At 48.6% G+C, this 16,259-nt stretch overlaps 1 protein-coding gene across 3 annotated transcripts in view; it reads right to left on the reverse strand.

Moving 5' to 3' along the window:
* Window positions 1-16,259, reverse strand: part of LOC136587207 (sodium channel protein type 5 subunit alpha-like) — a 509,047-nt gene that overhangs the window by 196,145 nt on the left and 296,643 nt on the right. For all 3 annotated transcript variants that reach the window (XM_066585757.1, XM_066585756.1, XM_066585758.1), the window contains 2 exons: window positions 10,319-10,501; window positions 8,014-8,370 (listed from right to left, as the gene is read on the reverse strand). In XM_066585757.1, the coding sequence (XP_066441854.1) occupies window positions 8,014-8,370; window positions 10,319-10,501 (540 nt within the window). The remainder of the gene's footprint in view (window positions 1-8,013; window positions 8,371-10,318; window positions 10,502-16,259) is intronic.

The following is a 16,259-nucleotide window of genomic DNA, read 5'->3' on the forward strand; positions in this document are numbered from 1 at the left end:
TAACGTACAACCCTATTAACATTCTGCCATCTGATGGTATACTAACATGTTAAGGGAATCGAAGACGGGTCAACAACAGGACATCGGCGGGAGTCTGCCACCCAGGATCCTCGCCGATGACTTATTCACCAGGCCGGTGCATTTGTGCACCGAGCCAATTTCTGCAGGAAGCAGACCGCTCCGTTCCCAGAGGTTGAGGATGGCATTAAAGGCATTTCTGCGATTTTACTATTGATTGCTGGGGATCCACCGCTGGGGATCCCAGGCGATCAGCTGATTCCCTGTCAGTGGAGCAGGCCGGACATCATAATTGGGGATTGATTGGGAAGTCTAATGGGCAGTTTTGCTCCCACTGAAATCAATGGGAGTGAGGGCCCCTATTACACTTCTGTCTCCTCATCATGGTCACAGCTGGAAGGGTAATAAGCGGCTTTGCTTCCACTGATTTCCATGGAAGTGAAGCCGCCTAATAGACTTCCTGCAGCAAAGGGGATGACAACCTCTGACCCCGCTGCACTGACAGTGGGCCAGGCGATCAGCTGATCGCAGAGATTCTGAGCAGAAACTCTTCGATGATCAACTATGGGTGACTTATTCTGAGGATAGGTCATCAATAGTAGAAGCCCAGAACCCCCTTTTAAGGCCGGCTGCACACGACCGGGTCGGATTCCACATGCAACGTGATTAACCCCTGTGCCTGGCCAGCGTCCACACGTACCGGACATTTCTTCTTCTGCACATGGTCCGCACTGCGAGCCGCCAGACATGCGCAGTACAGTTTTGTTTTTTAAATCCCTGCTTTTCCTGCGTCGTCGCTAGGCGTCAATATGGGCACCCGCAACCTTTTCGCAATGTCATTGCGGAAGGTGCGCAGGTCGGACAGCTTCCATTGACTTCAATGGAAGACGTCTGTGCGGAATCCGCACTGAAATAGAGCGTGCCGTGATTTCTCCTCCGCGAGCAAAAATCGCAATTGCTTTCCGCTCCTGTACAGGCAAAAACGCTTTGCCATCGCATGCTATGGGAGGTATGTGCTACGGAATTCAGAGGCCGATGCAAATCCACCCATGTGCAGCCGGCCTAAGGCCCAATGTCCATGGGGAAAATAGATTTCTTAAATCCGCGAGGGTCTCCCGCACGTGTGATCCGCGCCCATAGGGAATTATTGGGCACCCGCAGGTAATCAAATACCTGTGAATGTAATTTTCCCCTGGCGTGCGGGTTGCTCACGCGGGAAAACACCCGCTGCATGCTCCATTTTTGTGCGGTTCCCCGGCACAAACAGCTCCCGCAGCTTCCATCGATGCCAATGGAAGCCATCCGGATACGTGGCACAGACGCAGCTGTCACTGCGTCCGTGCCACGGACCACAGAAAAGCAGGAGTTAAAAAAAAGTCAGCAAGGTGCATGTGCGGCACGCTGCTGGCTTTTCGAGCGCACCCGCCAGGCAGAAGAAAGAAGATCCGGCTGCTATGGAGGAGAGCCCCGCAGCGTCCAGACAGGTGAGTATTTTTTGGCCTTCTGTCTGCGGGCCCGTGGACGTGAGGCCTAGGAAAGACGTTCCCATTTAAGTGAATTTCAGGCCAGGGCAGTGGGGATAACGCCGTTTCCTGCAGAGATTAGCTCACTGCATAGCGAACAGCTGATCACTAGGGGGTCACGGTGGCAGACCCCCACGATCTACTATTGATGGCCAATCGTCTATAACTGGCAACCCTTAAAGGGGGCTTCTGGGACTCAAAAAATAATCTACCACTGTGAAATAGTGTGAAATCCAGACAAGTCGTCACCCCCCCCCCCCCCCCAGCGCTGGTCCCTACGGCGCCAAACCTGGAAGAAGCCAGCCGCAGTCATATGCCAGTCATGACAGAATTGCGGCTGTGAATGGCTAGGAGTACCTGTGCGCAATGAATGGCAGATGGGTTTTTGCGGCTTCGGAGCGGCGGAGTGCGCTGGCTTATCTCCTTATCATTCCATGGCAGAATCATTGTTTTTGAGTCTCCAGTAAAAACCCTTAAAAACTTTAGTAAATACAAAGAGTTTTAAAAAAACTTCCTGGGACAAACAGATATCTATCACAGATGAATAGAGGAGAGGCGGCGGAGGTCGGATGCCGCCATCTTCTAGGTTCCTTCTATTGTTGTTATGCATCTACAGCTGAATTTAGACGATATTGCCTAAAATACAGCAAACCAGTGCGGCCCTGTTACTGTAGCAACTGGCGAGCCGGGGAGAAGGGGGGCGATAAGCATGTTATTATTATAGTATCTCGCGGCACGGCGCCATAGAGGGTGCGGAGGACGCCGTCACAACGAAGCACCGACTCCTGGGGGGAGTTAAAGGCTCTCGCTGCTGCAGCACCTCACATGGTAGATATCCACAATATAATGCGACACGCTACAAGAATGCCTTTACCGTATATCTGCGGGCCTGAGTCCTGCGCTGCTTTAACCCCTTAGTGACCTGGCATATTTTGGATCTAAGGACGGGATGATATTTCGAGGGATTTTCAGCCACTTTTCAGTTGCCATAACTTTTCTATTCTTCTGTCGCCGTATGGGGGTTGGGTTTTGTAGTTTTTATCAGCACCATTTGTTGGTACCAGTAATGTATTGTATAACTTTTATAACAGGGAGAGAAATCCCATCAGTTCCGCCATTGTTTTGTTACAGTATTCATCATGCACCATAAATCACATGATGCCTTTTTTCTCCGGGTTGGTACGATTACAACAACACCAAGATCATATTTTTTTAGGTTTCTCGGCTTTTACACTATAAAACCCCTTATTTTTAGAAAAAGATAAAATTTACATCGCATAACCTTTTGATTTCTGCGTCGCCCAAGGTCTGGGAGAGCTTTTTTCCTCCTCCCCGAGTCCCCTGCTCTTCAGTTCCGCAGGAGAGGACTCGGGGAGGAAGCGTGCCGTGCTGCTCACACTGATGTCAGTGTGTAACCGGGATCAGCGAGAGCAGAAGGAGAGCAGCGCTGACTGCAGGGAGCAGGTAAGTATAAGGGGGGGTTCACACACGGCGGATTCCCGTCGGAAATCTCGCGGTTTGGCCGCAGCAAAAACCGCGAGATTTCCGCCGAAGCGGCCCGGCCGCTCGCTCTTTCGCTGCGGCCCATAGAGGAGAGCGCGGCCACAGCGGAATGAAAAAAAGAATGGACATGCGACTCCTCTCGAAACCGCGGCTGCGGCCGCCGCAGCCGCGGTTTCAACCGGATTTACCGCAGCGGATTAGCCGTCCCGTGTGGACGAGATTTCTGAGAAATCTCATCCACATGGCTGGCCAATCCCGGGATTAGCGGCCGCAGGCGGTTTGCCGCGGGCAGATCTGCTGCGGCAAAACCGCCCTGTGTGACCCTAGGCTAAGGGTTGGGGGAGGGTTAATATTGGTGCTGGAAGGGGTTAATATTACTACTGCTGCTGGGGGGGGAATGGGGTTAATATTACTGTTGCTGGGGGGGTCATTAATATTACTGCTGGGGGGGGGGGGTCATTAATATTACTGCTGCTGGGGGGGGGTAAATATTACTACTGCTGGGGGGGTTTATTAATATTACTGCTGCTGGGGGGGGGCGTTAATTAATATTACTGCTGCTGGGGGGGGTTAATTAATATTACTGCTGCTGGGGGGGGGGTTAATTAATATTACTGCTGCTGGGGGGGTTAATTAATATTACTGCTGCTGGGGGGGGGTTAATTAATATTACTGCTGCTGGGGGGGTTAATTAATATTACTGCTGCTGGGGGGGGGGGTTTATTAATATTATTGCTGCTGGGGGGGTTAATTAATATTACTGCTGCTGGGGGGGGTTAATTAATATTACTACTGCTGGGGGGGGTTAATTAATATTACTACTGCTGGGGGGGTTAATTAATATTACTGCTGCTGGGGGGGGGGGTTAATTAATATTACTACTGCTGGGGGGGGGGTAATTAATATTAGTACTGCTGGGGGGGGTTAATATTACTGCTGCTTGGGGGGGTAAATATTACTACTGCTGGGGGGGTTAATTAATATTACTGCTGCTGGGGGGGGTTAATTAATATTACTGCTGCTGGGGGGGGTTTATTAATATTACTGCTGCTGGGGGGGGGGGGTAATTAATATTACTGCTGCTGGGGGGGTTTAATTAATATTACTGCTGCTGGGGGGGGGGGGTTAATTAATATTACTGCTGCTGGGGGGGTTTATTAGTATTACTGCTGCTGGGGGGGTTTATTAATATTACTGCTGCTGGGGGGGGTTAATTAATATTACTGCTGCTGGGGGGGGGGGGGTTAATTAATATTACTACTGCTGGGGGGGGGGGGTTAATTAATATTACTACTGCTGGGGGGGTTAATTAATATTACTGCTGCCGGGGGGGGGAGGGTTAATTAATATTACTACTGCTGGGGGGGGGTAATTATTATTAGTACTGCTGGGGGGGGTTAATATTACTGCTGCTTGGGGGGGGTAAATATTACTACTGCTGGGGGGGTTAATTAATATTACTGCTGCTGGGGGGGGGGTTAATTAATATTACTGCTGCTGGGGGGGGTTTATTAATATTATTGTTGCTGGGGGGGGGTTAATTAATATTACTACTGCTGGGGGGGTTAATTAATATTACTGCTGCTGGGGGGGTTTAATTAATATTACTACTGCTGGGGGGGGGTAATTAATATTACTACTGCTGGGGGGTTAATTAATATTACTGCTGCTGGGGGGGTTAATTAATATTACTGCTGCTGCTGGGGGGGTTAATTAATATTACTGCTGCTGGGGGGGGGGTTAATTAATATTACTGCTGCTGGGGGTGGTTTATTAATATTATTGTTGCTGGGGGGGTTAATTAATATTACTACTGCTGGGGGGGTTAATTAAAATTACTGCTGCTGGGGGGGTTTAATTAATATTACTACTGCTGGGGGGGGGGTAATTAATATTACTACTGCTGGGGGGGTTAATTAATATTACTGCTGCTGGGGGGGGGGTTTAATTAATATTACTACTGCTGGGGGGGTAATTAATATTACTACTGCTGGGGGGGTAATTAATATTACTGCTGCTGGGGGGGGGGTTAATTAATATTACTGCTGCTGGGGGGGGGTAATTAATATTACTGCTGCTGGGGGGGTAATTAATATTACTACTGCTGGGGGGGTAATTAATATTACTGCTGCTGGGGGGGGTTAATTAATATTACTGCTGCTGGGGGAGGGTAAATTAATATTACTGCTGCTGGGGGGGGGTTAATTAATATTACTGCTGCTCGGGGGGGTAATTAATATTACTGCTGCTCGGGGGGTTAATTAATTTTACTACTGTTGGGGGGGTAATTAATATTACTGCTGCTGGGGGGGGGGGGGTTAATTAATATTACTGCTACTGGGAGGGTAATTAATATTACTACTTCAGGGGGGTTAATTAATATTACTACTGCGGGGGGGTTAATTAATATTACTGCTGCTCGGGGGGGGTAATCAATATTACTGCTGCTCGGGGGGGTTAATTAATATTACTGCTGGGGGGGGAGTTAATGTTACTGCTGGGGATGATGTTGCGGGGGGGTTATTACTAGTGAGGGGGTATATATTACTGTGGGGGACACTGTTACTACTGCGGCCACTGTGGGGGACACTGTTACTACTGGGGCCACTATCAGGGTCACTATTGGGGCTCGTTCACACGGGTGTAATCGTATTTCGGTCGCACAGATACGCTGCGTATTTGCGAAATCGAAAATCGCTTATGCCTGCATATTTGGGCACGGAAAAAACGCAGATGGGCCCCTGAGATGGTGCGCTAATATGCAGTGAGTACATCGGTTTCCTGCGTAGTGACCAGGTATTTGCGCGGCCCATTCACTTCAGTGGCCTATTGGGGTGCGCAGTATGTAACAATATAGGGCCTGCTGTGTGACAATATACAATATGTGAATGACTCACTGAAAGCAATGGGTTCCATTCACTGCATAATATGTACGCTAATACGCTGGTGTGAACGGGCCCTTACTAGACGGTCTTACAATCGGCCCTTTGAAGGTCACCATAATGCTGATGTGGCCCTCGGTGAAAATGAGTTTGACACCCCTGCCCTAGAGGATGTCCTCAGGAGTAGCCCAAAGTGAAAGCAGTCAGTGGCACAGTGGGTCCAGTCCATACAGCCTCTATGCATACAGCACTGCCATATGCCTCATACTATAACCAGAGAGACACGTATAGGCTGTAGATAGAACAGACTGAAAACCTCAGATTATTATCTTTATCAATTTCTGGAAAAAATAAATGTTAGATTGGAACCAGAGCCGCCTCCGCGGCCGTAGAGAGTAATAGCGCAATGGTGATAAATGCAGAGAGCATATCTGATGCTGGGGTTCAGATCGCCCCCCTTTATGGGTTCTCACAGTTACTTTTCTGCCACTTTTTCGCTTCCATTAAGTCGGTCATTTATGATTTTTGAAGCGATTCCATTCTCTGAAGATAATTTATGTAATTATTAGTTGAACCTTTCACATTGACCGGCTGCGGCTGGATGATTTACAGCTACGCTTCAGCCAAGGCAATGAGCGGCAGGGTGGTGGGGGTTGAGGTAAGTGATTATTATATGTGAGCATAATATATATATGATGACTGGTGAATAATATGTGACCCCTGGCTGCCATGGGTAGGCGCAGTATTAGTAGACTCATATGATATGAATGAGGTCAACCTCTGAATGTACTAATAAAACCCGAACAAAGAAGTCCGTAGGCAGACAGATCAGACTACAGCTGCAGACCACGAAGACTATGGAGAAAGGGGAAGGAGCTGCTGGAGGAAAGCGGAGTCAGAGTGACACAAAGACGCTGCTGCAGCTTCTAGTAAGTGCTTTTCCTTACCCCAGTGCTGGATCGCATTTAAACTGCTGCTACTGCTTCTGAGAGTTGGGGCTTATGTCCACGGGCACTTTTCACCGAGTATTACACCTGCGATGAGCTGTAGCGTGATAGTCAATGGACTTTCATCGATCCATGCACATGTTCGTGTAGACACTGTGTGTCGATTCGCACCAGAAGTAGATTGCAGCATGCTCTATTACTGAGCGTACCACGAAGGGTGAGCCCTACACTTTTGTATATGCAGCGTATGCAAATGCTGTCAATACACAATACATTGCATATGGACGGTGATTTCATTCACAACCCAACTATGAAACAGAGCGGGGAATTAAAAAAAAAGGGAGAGTCAAACTGCGCATGACCACAGAGCTGGTATTTACAAACACCGGTAAGACGCCGTGGACATGAGGCCTTAAGAGAGCAGGATGTCTTCTTCTCTGTGTGCACAGTGTATGAAGACATCATACCAGCTCATCTACACCCCCTCATTAGCGGACCTCAGGGAGAACAGACAAGAAAAAGACCTTGGATTTGGTAAGACAGTGGCCAGTAAATGCTGTATTGCACCAAATACACCCCCAGTGTAATCCTACTAGCAGTCTTTCCAGTGGCAATATGGTGGAAACGGTAGCCTGAAACCTAGACATATGTTAGTAAATATCAGAACAGTGCAAGTTAAACACGTTGGTAAAAACTGCCATAACCAATCATCAGCATATGCCCACACACTTCACTCCGAAGAAGAGCTTCCTAAGGGCAGAGGCTCGGTCAGTAAGCCTGGAGGGGGCCCGAAGCAACTGGCCATTAAATGCAGGGGTGACAACAAAATAATAGTGCAAGAATAACAAGGTTATGTTCACACTATTCCTTTATAACTGAAGCCTTGATACCATGAAAGAAATGTTGTACGATGAATCCAAATGACCAACAGACCCCACTGACTTATAGTGGGGTCCGTCAGGGTTCCTTCAAATCAGACAAAAAGATTAGTGCTGCATAGTGTGCTATAATGGAAACTCCCAAGGAGCCCCGACAGAGGATCTCAATGCACATAGGAATAAACCTTAATATAGTCATTATATACATTGTAACCATCTACTAAGTGATGATTCAAGACATGCTAAAAATATTGTTACTTACCACGAGGTTTCCTATAACCATAACCAGCATGAAGACAAGGATGCACAAAGGTTGGCCGCTAACTTCCATGCAGTCCCACATGGTCTCAATCCATTCTCCGCACAAAACCCGAAAGACGATGAGGAACGAATGAAAAAAGTCATTCATATGCCATCGAGGTAACTTGCAATCATCATTGATCTTACAGACACAATCAATATAGTTTCGTCCAAACAACTGGACTCCAACAACAGCGAAGATAAAAACGATGATAGCCAAAACGAGGGTTAGGTTACCGAGAGCCCCAACGGAATTGCCAATGATTTTGATGAGAGTATTCAACGTTGGCCAAGACTTTGCCAACTTGAAGACCCTAAGCTGAAACAAAACAAAAGAAGTTTTAGTTTTCTACACGTAATTAAAGAGATACAAAAGCACCGTCACGCTGATGACACTCAAATCTACCTTTCTGGCCCAGATATTACCTCTCTTCTATCCTGAGTTCCAGAGTGTCTACTAGCCATATCCCCCTACTGTCCTTACTTCACTCCCATCATACTTATCGCTCACCATCAATGACTCCACATTCTCACCAATTCCACGAGTACGCTGTGGGCGTGACAACCGACTCAGCCCTCTTCTTCAAATCGCTCATAAAGTCCTTGCCACCTCCTGCAGACTCCAGATCAAAAACATCTCTTTGGATATGATCTTTCCTCAACCTCAAATCAACAAAAATGCTAGCACATGCCCTCAGCATCTCCCAGCTAGAGTACTGCAATATTTTCCTCTGTGGCCTCCTTTTCAATGCCCTTGCGCTCCTCCAGTCCATCCTCAACTCTGCTACCCGGCTTTCTTGCCTTTCCCCTCTGCTAATCCCTTCACTGGTGGCTGGTTACCCACAGAATCCAGTTTTTAACAATGACATACAAGGTCGTCTCTAACATGTCACCTCCATACATCTCTGACCTAATATCGCAATACCTCCCTGCTCTTAACCTCCGTTCCTTGCAAGGCGACCTCCTCCTCCTCTACTCTCTCCTAGTGTTCTCATATAAGCAACTCCATAATTTCTCCCGTGCCTCGCCTATATTGTGGAACTTGCTATCTCCATCCATCACCTGGGAAAGCTTCAAAAGGAACCTGAAAATGCACCTGTTCAGACAAGCCTACAACCTACCATAACCTGCTGCCACCACAAGATGTGCGCCTTCTATCCTCACCTACCTCCTCCCGTTCCCATGTACATGGTAGTGTCCCATTTAGACGGGACAAGAGTCATTGAGCGCTGGCATCACTGCTAAGGTCATTAGTGTTTAGGCAGGCAGAGAACACCGCTGGACCGCGAGCTTCTCGCTCAGCGCTTCACCATCTATGTGAGGCACTGAGCGGGGAGCATTTACACTGAGCAAGCATCCCGCCATCCAGCGATATGTTTTATGCCGACTGAGAGTCAGCGGTAACAAGAAATGAGCGAATAGTAAACGATCTTTTTGCATTTATACGGATGATTATCGCTAAATGATGTCCGTTTGAATGAATTTTAGCAATAATCATCCAGTGTAATGGCGGTTCAGCCCTGGTGGGCAATAATCATCCAGTGTAATGGCGGTTCAGCCCTGGTGGACAATAGTCATCCAGTGTAATGGCGGTTCAGCCCTGGTGGGCAATAATCATCCAGTGTAATGGCGGTTCAGCCCTGGTGGACAATAGTCATCCAGTGTAATGGCGGTTCAGCCCTGGTGGGCAATAATCATCCAGTGTAATGGCGGTTCAGCCCTGGTGGGCAGCGTCCGATCCCCTTTCTATCAATTTGTTAGTTATTTAATGGAAGTTGACTGTTTACCATTATATCTGTAATGTGGTTATGTATTTAGTGGTATTTGCAGCTTATGGGCTAATGCCCATGGACGGATATTTACCGCGTCTCATGCGGCGAAAATCCGCGGCGTTATCCCGTAGCTATTAGGTTCTACTGAACTTCCATTGTAGTCAATGGAAAGCCGTCCGTCACGTGATTTTTCTGCTGTGAGCACAGCAAAAGTATCACGTGATTACACGTCACTGCCCACTGCTGGCGCATCATGCGCTGCACTGCGCATGCACGCCGGCGTGCCGAACAGGACTTGTGCGGCCAATCCAGAGAGGTGAGTATGGGGTCTTTGGGGGGGCGCCGTGTCGGACTTCACTGTGATATTCCGCTGGCGGAGCCAACACAACCATGGGCATGAGGCCTTAGTGTAGTGCCAAGCAGTTGAACCCTATTCTCCTTGGAATTAAAAATAAATCATGACAGGCGATGTAGAAACTGGTATATACGGCTTACCAGACGGAAGGAGCGCAGCACTGACAGGTTGCCCATACTAGAGAGACTGGACAAGCAGAATTCCATTAAACTCAGGGTTACAATGATGCCATCAAAGATATTCCACCCCTGCTGGAAATAGTAATAAGGGTCTAAGGCAATAATCTTGAAGACCATCTCAGCTGTAAAGATACCAGTGAAAACCTGGAAATACAAAAGTGCAAGAACTTAGAAGAAAGTCAAGCAAAGCACATCAGGAATTTACCAAGAGCGTCGCACAACTTCTTTCTTTCTTTCTTTCATTGTCAAATCCATTGGTAACTCTTTTTACGGTTTTCTTTCCTGATCACTTGTGTCTCACTTACTGCACCTATGACACAGCCAAGCTCCATTTCATGACATGGTATTGAAGAGCTGGTTGTGGCCTATCTGCCAGGCTAAACCTGTGGTATAACACACCCCATACCACACATCACATAATACACCATGATGCTGCTTTATCTCATTTTCTATTGGTTATTTAATAATATACATAAACATAACATTTTAAAGATACACAAAGGTGGTCGCCGAAGGCAAAAATGGCGGTCACCCAGCACTTCCTGCCGCTCACATTACTCAGCTCCTCCCCTTCCTCCTACTCTTCCTAATAAACCCCTTTGCTCCTTCCACACTCCCACTGCAGACCTCATACTATCTACCTGTCCTAAACCCCCTTGAAACCCAATCATGGTCAGTCCTACCTACACTGAGCCCGTCCGTACCTGTCTAGTTAATGCTGAAGGTACCAGCACTGCCCATGCAACATAATAGAGCAGAAGCAAAATGACATCTAAAACTAACTTTCCCATTATGGGCTTCCAATAAGGAGATAAGCCCCAGTTAGGCTAGATGATAGCTTAGTAGGGGACTATGAGATGCATTACAAATAGCAGACTTATTTCATACATTGGTCTAAGTACACTTTGTGCAAGTGTCAGTGCGACAAATGTATTAAGAGGTGAGAGAGACCTTTCCCTTTTTTAAAAAGTAACAGGCCTCAGCGTAAAACTTCAAAAAGATACAATTTTGGCCCTAATCTGACAAGGAGGCATGGCTTAGTAGAAAGGACATGGCTTCACATGAAAGGGGTGTGGCATAAATGCTCAAAGTTTGATGCAAACACCAGTGTAAAATAAGACAACTAGTAGGTGGTAAAAAGTTAGACTATAGCAGTGGTGGCGAACCTGCGGCACTCAGGGCTCTCCCTGTTGGCACATGCTGCCATTGGCTGATCACCACTTGTGAATATCGGCAGGGGCTGTGGCTCCCCTGCCGGCATTCACTCAGCTACACTGCTAGCAGCGCCAATCCCGGCGCACATTGTGACGTCAATGTGCAGTCGGGATCCTCCTCCGCCAACATCTCCTCAGTACTGGTGTATTATGTCACCACCGGAAGTAAGGGGTGGCGACATTATACACCTGACACCCAACTGTTTCAGGCCCCAAGCTTCTAATTGGCTGGGGCGGGGGACTGCTGCGAGGCTGAGAGCAGCAGGCCCAAGCAAGGGAGCGCCGGCCGGCGAGGCTAAGAGTAGCGGCACAGGTAGCGCAGAGCCTGCCCAGAGGCCCCAGCATACAGGACAGTGGCACGGCTGAGAGCGCCGGGACAGAAGACAGCGCCGACCATGAGAGCTGCGGCAGCAGAGGCGCAGGAGGACAGCGCAGAGCGCACCACAACTGTGAGTGAGAGGGAGAGGGGGGGGGGGTGGTGTGGGATGTCGCTTTTACAATGGGGGCCACTTTCGGGTGTCACTATTATACTGGGGGCAGCTGTGGGGTATCACTATTATACTGGGGGCCGCTGTGGGATGTCACTATTATACTGGGGGCTGCTGTGTGGTGTCACTATTACATTGGGGACCGCTATGGGGTGTCACTTGTTATACTGGGGGTCGCTGTGGGATGTCACTATTACACTGGGGGCCGCTGGGAGATGTCACTATTATACTGGGGGCCACTGTGGGGTGTCACTATTACACTGGGGGCCACTGTGGGGTGTCACTATTACACTGGGGGCCGCTGTGGGATGTCACTATTACACTGGGGGCCGCTGGGAGATGTCACTATTACACTGGGGGCCACTGTGGGGTGTCACTATTACACTGGGGGCCGCTGTGGGATGTCACTATTACACTGGGGGCCGCTGTGGGATGTCACTATTACACTGGGGGCCGCTGTGGGATGTCACTATTACACTGGGGGCCGCTGTGGGGTGTCACTATTACACTGGGGGCCGCTGTGGGATGTCACTATTACACTGGGGGCCGCTGTGGGGTGTCACTATTACACTGGGGAGCCACTGTGGGATGTCACTATTACACTGGGGGCCGCTGTGGAATGTCACCATTACACCGGGGGCCGCTGTGGGGTGCCGCTATTACTCTGGGGAACGCTGTGGGATGTCGCTATTACTCTGGGGGCCGCTGTGGGATGTCGTTATTACTCTGGGGGCCATGTGGGGTGTCGCTATTACTCTGGGGGCCATGTGGTGTGTCGCTATTACTCTGGGGGCCATGTGGGGTGTTGCTATTACACTGGGGGCCGCTGTAGGGTGTCACCATTACACTGGAGGCCGCTGTGGAATGTCACTATTACACTGGGGGGCCGGTGTAGGGTGTCACCATTACACTGGGGGCCACTGTGGGATGTCACTATTACACTGGGGGCTGCTGTGGGGTGTCGCTATTACTCTGGGGGACGCTGTGGGATGTCGCTATTAGTCTGGGGGCCGCTGTGGGATGTCACTATTATACTGGGGGCCGCTGTGGGATGTCACTATTACACTGGGGGCCGCTGTGGGGTGTCACTATTACACTGGGGGCCACTGTGGGATGTCACTATTACACTGGGGGCCGCTGTGGGGTGTCACTATTACACTGGGGAGCCGCTGTGGGATGTCATTATTATACTGGGGGCCGCTGTGGGGCGTCGCTATTACTCTGGGGAACGCTGTGGAATGTCGCTATTACTCTGGGGGCCGCTGTGGGGTGTCACTATTACACTGGGGGCCGCTGTGGGGTGTCACTATTACACTGGGGGCCACTGTGGGATGTCACTATTACACTGGGGGCTGCTGTGGGGTGTCGCTATTACTCTGGGGGACGCTGTGGGATGTCGCTATTAGTCTGGGGGCCGCTGTGGGATGTCACTATTATACTGGGGGCCGCTGTGGGATGTCACTATTACACTGGGGGCCGCTGTGGGGTGTCACCATTACACTGGGGGCCGCTGTAGGGTGTCACCATTACACTGGGGGCCGCTGTGGGATGTCGCTATTACACTGGGGGCTGCTGTGGGATGTCACTATTACACTGGGGGCTGCTGTGGGATGTCACTATTACACTGGGGGCTGCTGTGGGGTGTCGCTATTACTCTGGGGGCTGCTGTGGGATGTCACCATTACACTGGGGGCCGCTGTGGGATTTCACCATTACACTGGGGGCCGCTGTGGGATTTCACCATTACACTGGGGGCCGCTGTGGGGTGTCACTATTACTCTGGGGGCTGCTGTGGGGTGTCGCTATTACTCTGGGGGATGCTGTGGGATGTCACTATGACTCTGGGGGCTGCTGTAGGGTATCACTATTAGACTGGATGGCAGGGCTGCTTCACAATAGACAGGGTGCAGATTTTGACTGCTTTTTGGATGCGGAAATTCTGCAGTATTTCCGCATCTAAAAAGCAGTCACAATCTGCACCCTGTCTATTGTTAAGCGGCTCGGTCCTTTTTAGAACGACAGGGTTAAATCATACGTGGTGATAAGCCCCGCCCCCTGACGTGTTGGCACGTTGCGGTAAATAAGTGGGTTTTGAGTTGCAGTTTGGGCCCTCGGCCTCTAAAAGGTTCCATCACTGGACTAGAGTGTCTAAAGATGCACAAGACGTACCATCAACTGTTAGTGACTGTGATAAATCTGGTGTATAAACGGTCTCATCTACGTTTGCGCTGTCTATTAGAGGGGATTAGTACATTTGTCACCATGCGTGAGGGAAGGCTGCAGATGTAGAATTTTCCCCATTTCAGAAATGAACACTTATAGGTCATGATTTTGATAACCTTTTATCCAGAATGAAAAGACGACACACAGACAGTCCGTTTCAGAGTTTTTCGTCTTATTTCTCCTGTGTTGAGTGAACCAAAATAGTTGAACCTCTTTTCAGACTGAAGTTTCCTAAAGGTTCAATTTCATGAGAACCCACTGAAATTCGTCTTCTCCTTTCTTTTTACTTTTTATTTTTCCTTCTTAAAAGAAGAAGAAGAAGGGAAAAGAAAAGAAGAGGAGAGAGGAAGAGAAGGAAGAAGAGGAGGAAGAGAAGGAAGAATAGGAGAAGGAGGAGAAGGAAGAATAGGGGAAGGAGGAGAAGGAAGAATAGGAGGAAGAGAAGGAAGAATATGAGAAAGAGGAGGGGGAAGAGAAGGAAGAAGAGGAGGAGAAGAAAGAATAGGAGGAGGAGGAGAAGGAAGAATATGAGGAAGAGGAGGGGAAGAGAAGGAAGAAGAGGAGGAGGAGGAGGAGAAGGAGGAAGAAGAGGAGGATGAGGAGAAGGAAGAAGAGGAGGATGAGGAGAAGGAAGAAGAGGAGGAGGAGGAGAAGGAAGAAGAGGAGGAGGAGGAGAAGGAAGAAGAGGAGGAGGAGGAGGAGAAGGAAGAAGAGGAGGAGGAGGAGGAGAAGGAAGAATAGGAGGAGGAGGAGAAGGAAGAATATGAGGAAGAGGAGGGGAAGAGAAGGAAGAATAGGAGGAGGAGGAGGAGGGGGAAGAATAGGAGGAGAAGGAGAAGGAAGAAGAGGAGGAAGAATAGAAGGAAGAGGAGGAGGAAAAATATGAGGAAGAGAAGGGGAAGAGAAGGAAGAATAAGAGGAGGAGGAGGGGGAAGAATAGGAGGAGGAGGAGAAGAAAGAATAGGAGGAGGAGAAGGAAGAATATGAGGAAGAGGAGGGGGAAGAGAAGGAAGAAGAGGAGAAGGAAGAGAAGAAAGAATAGGAGGAGGAGGAGGAGAAGAAGGAAGAAGAGGAGGAGGAAGAAAAGGAAGAATAAGAAGTAAAGAGTAAAAGAAAGTAGAAAGAAAAAAAAGGAATCTATTGTCTTGTTTTTCCTTTAATCTTTCTTCTTTTACTTTGCCTTAAAAACTGTTCTATATTACTTAGATACACTCCTACGTGACCCAGGAGTGTTATATAGGGAGGGCCTTGATGGCTCTTAGACAGTGCTGTACACCAGTTTTAGGGATATTGTTGAAGTTTCAGTTCAGCTCAAACTAAATCAGACCGAACCTAATTTGTTGCCCAAATTCAGTGAACCGTCCACCGAACTTTTGAAAAGTTTGCTTGTCACTGCCAGTCATGCAAGGCCTGTGAAAAGGTCCAACACTGACTCATAGGGAAGCTACCTTCCAATAGATGGTGCTGTGGAGGCATTATACTGTTTGCAGAGGACTAGTGCAAGGAATTTGTCTTCACACTTACTAAGTGCTCTTCACAAGGAGAATCTGTCCGTCATTGACAGTAACATCTATAGTGCTCAAGCCGAGTCCCATTCTGTCAATCTTCATTTTCTCCTTCGCCTATTTAGTTTGCAGATTTCACTCTTTAACCTCTGGGATGACCTGAAGAAGCACTGCACTGAAGCCGAAATGAATCTAGCATTGATTTCTTAAAACAGGGGCACAAATGGGTTCACATATTGGCTTCCCTCACTCATATGTATTGGCTGTTCTTATGCCAGGATATGATGTAACATCCCAGATATGGCAGCTCCCCGAGGAGCCGCAGAGAAGCTTCCAAGGTCTAAATAAAGCTGAGCGCCGTCCTCCGGCCTGAGAGCAGCTACTTACTATATGAACTTCTGAAATGTTAAGTGGCGTGTTCTCTTCTCTTTTTGATTCTCCTTCATCTAGATAATGCATTGTCAATAACAAG

This window comes from Eleutherodactylus coqui, chromosome 12 (assembly GCF_035609145.1).
Source record: "Eleutherodactylus coqui strain aEleCoq1 chromosome 12, aEleCoq1.hap1, whole genome shotgun sequence".
NCBI classification, from domain to species: Eukaryota; Metazoa; Chordata; class Amphibia; order Anura; family Eleutherodactylidae; genus Eleutherodactylus; species Eleutherodactylus coqui.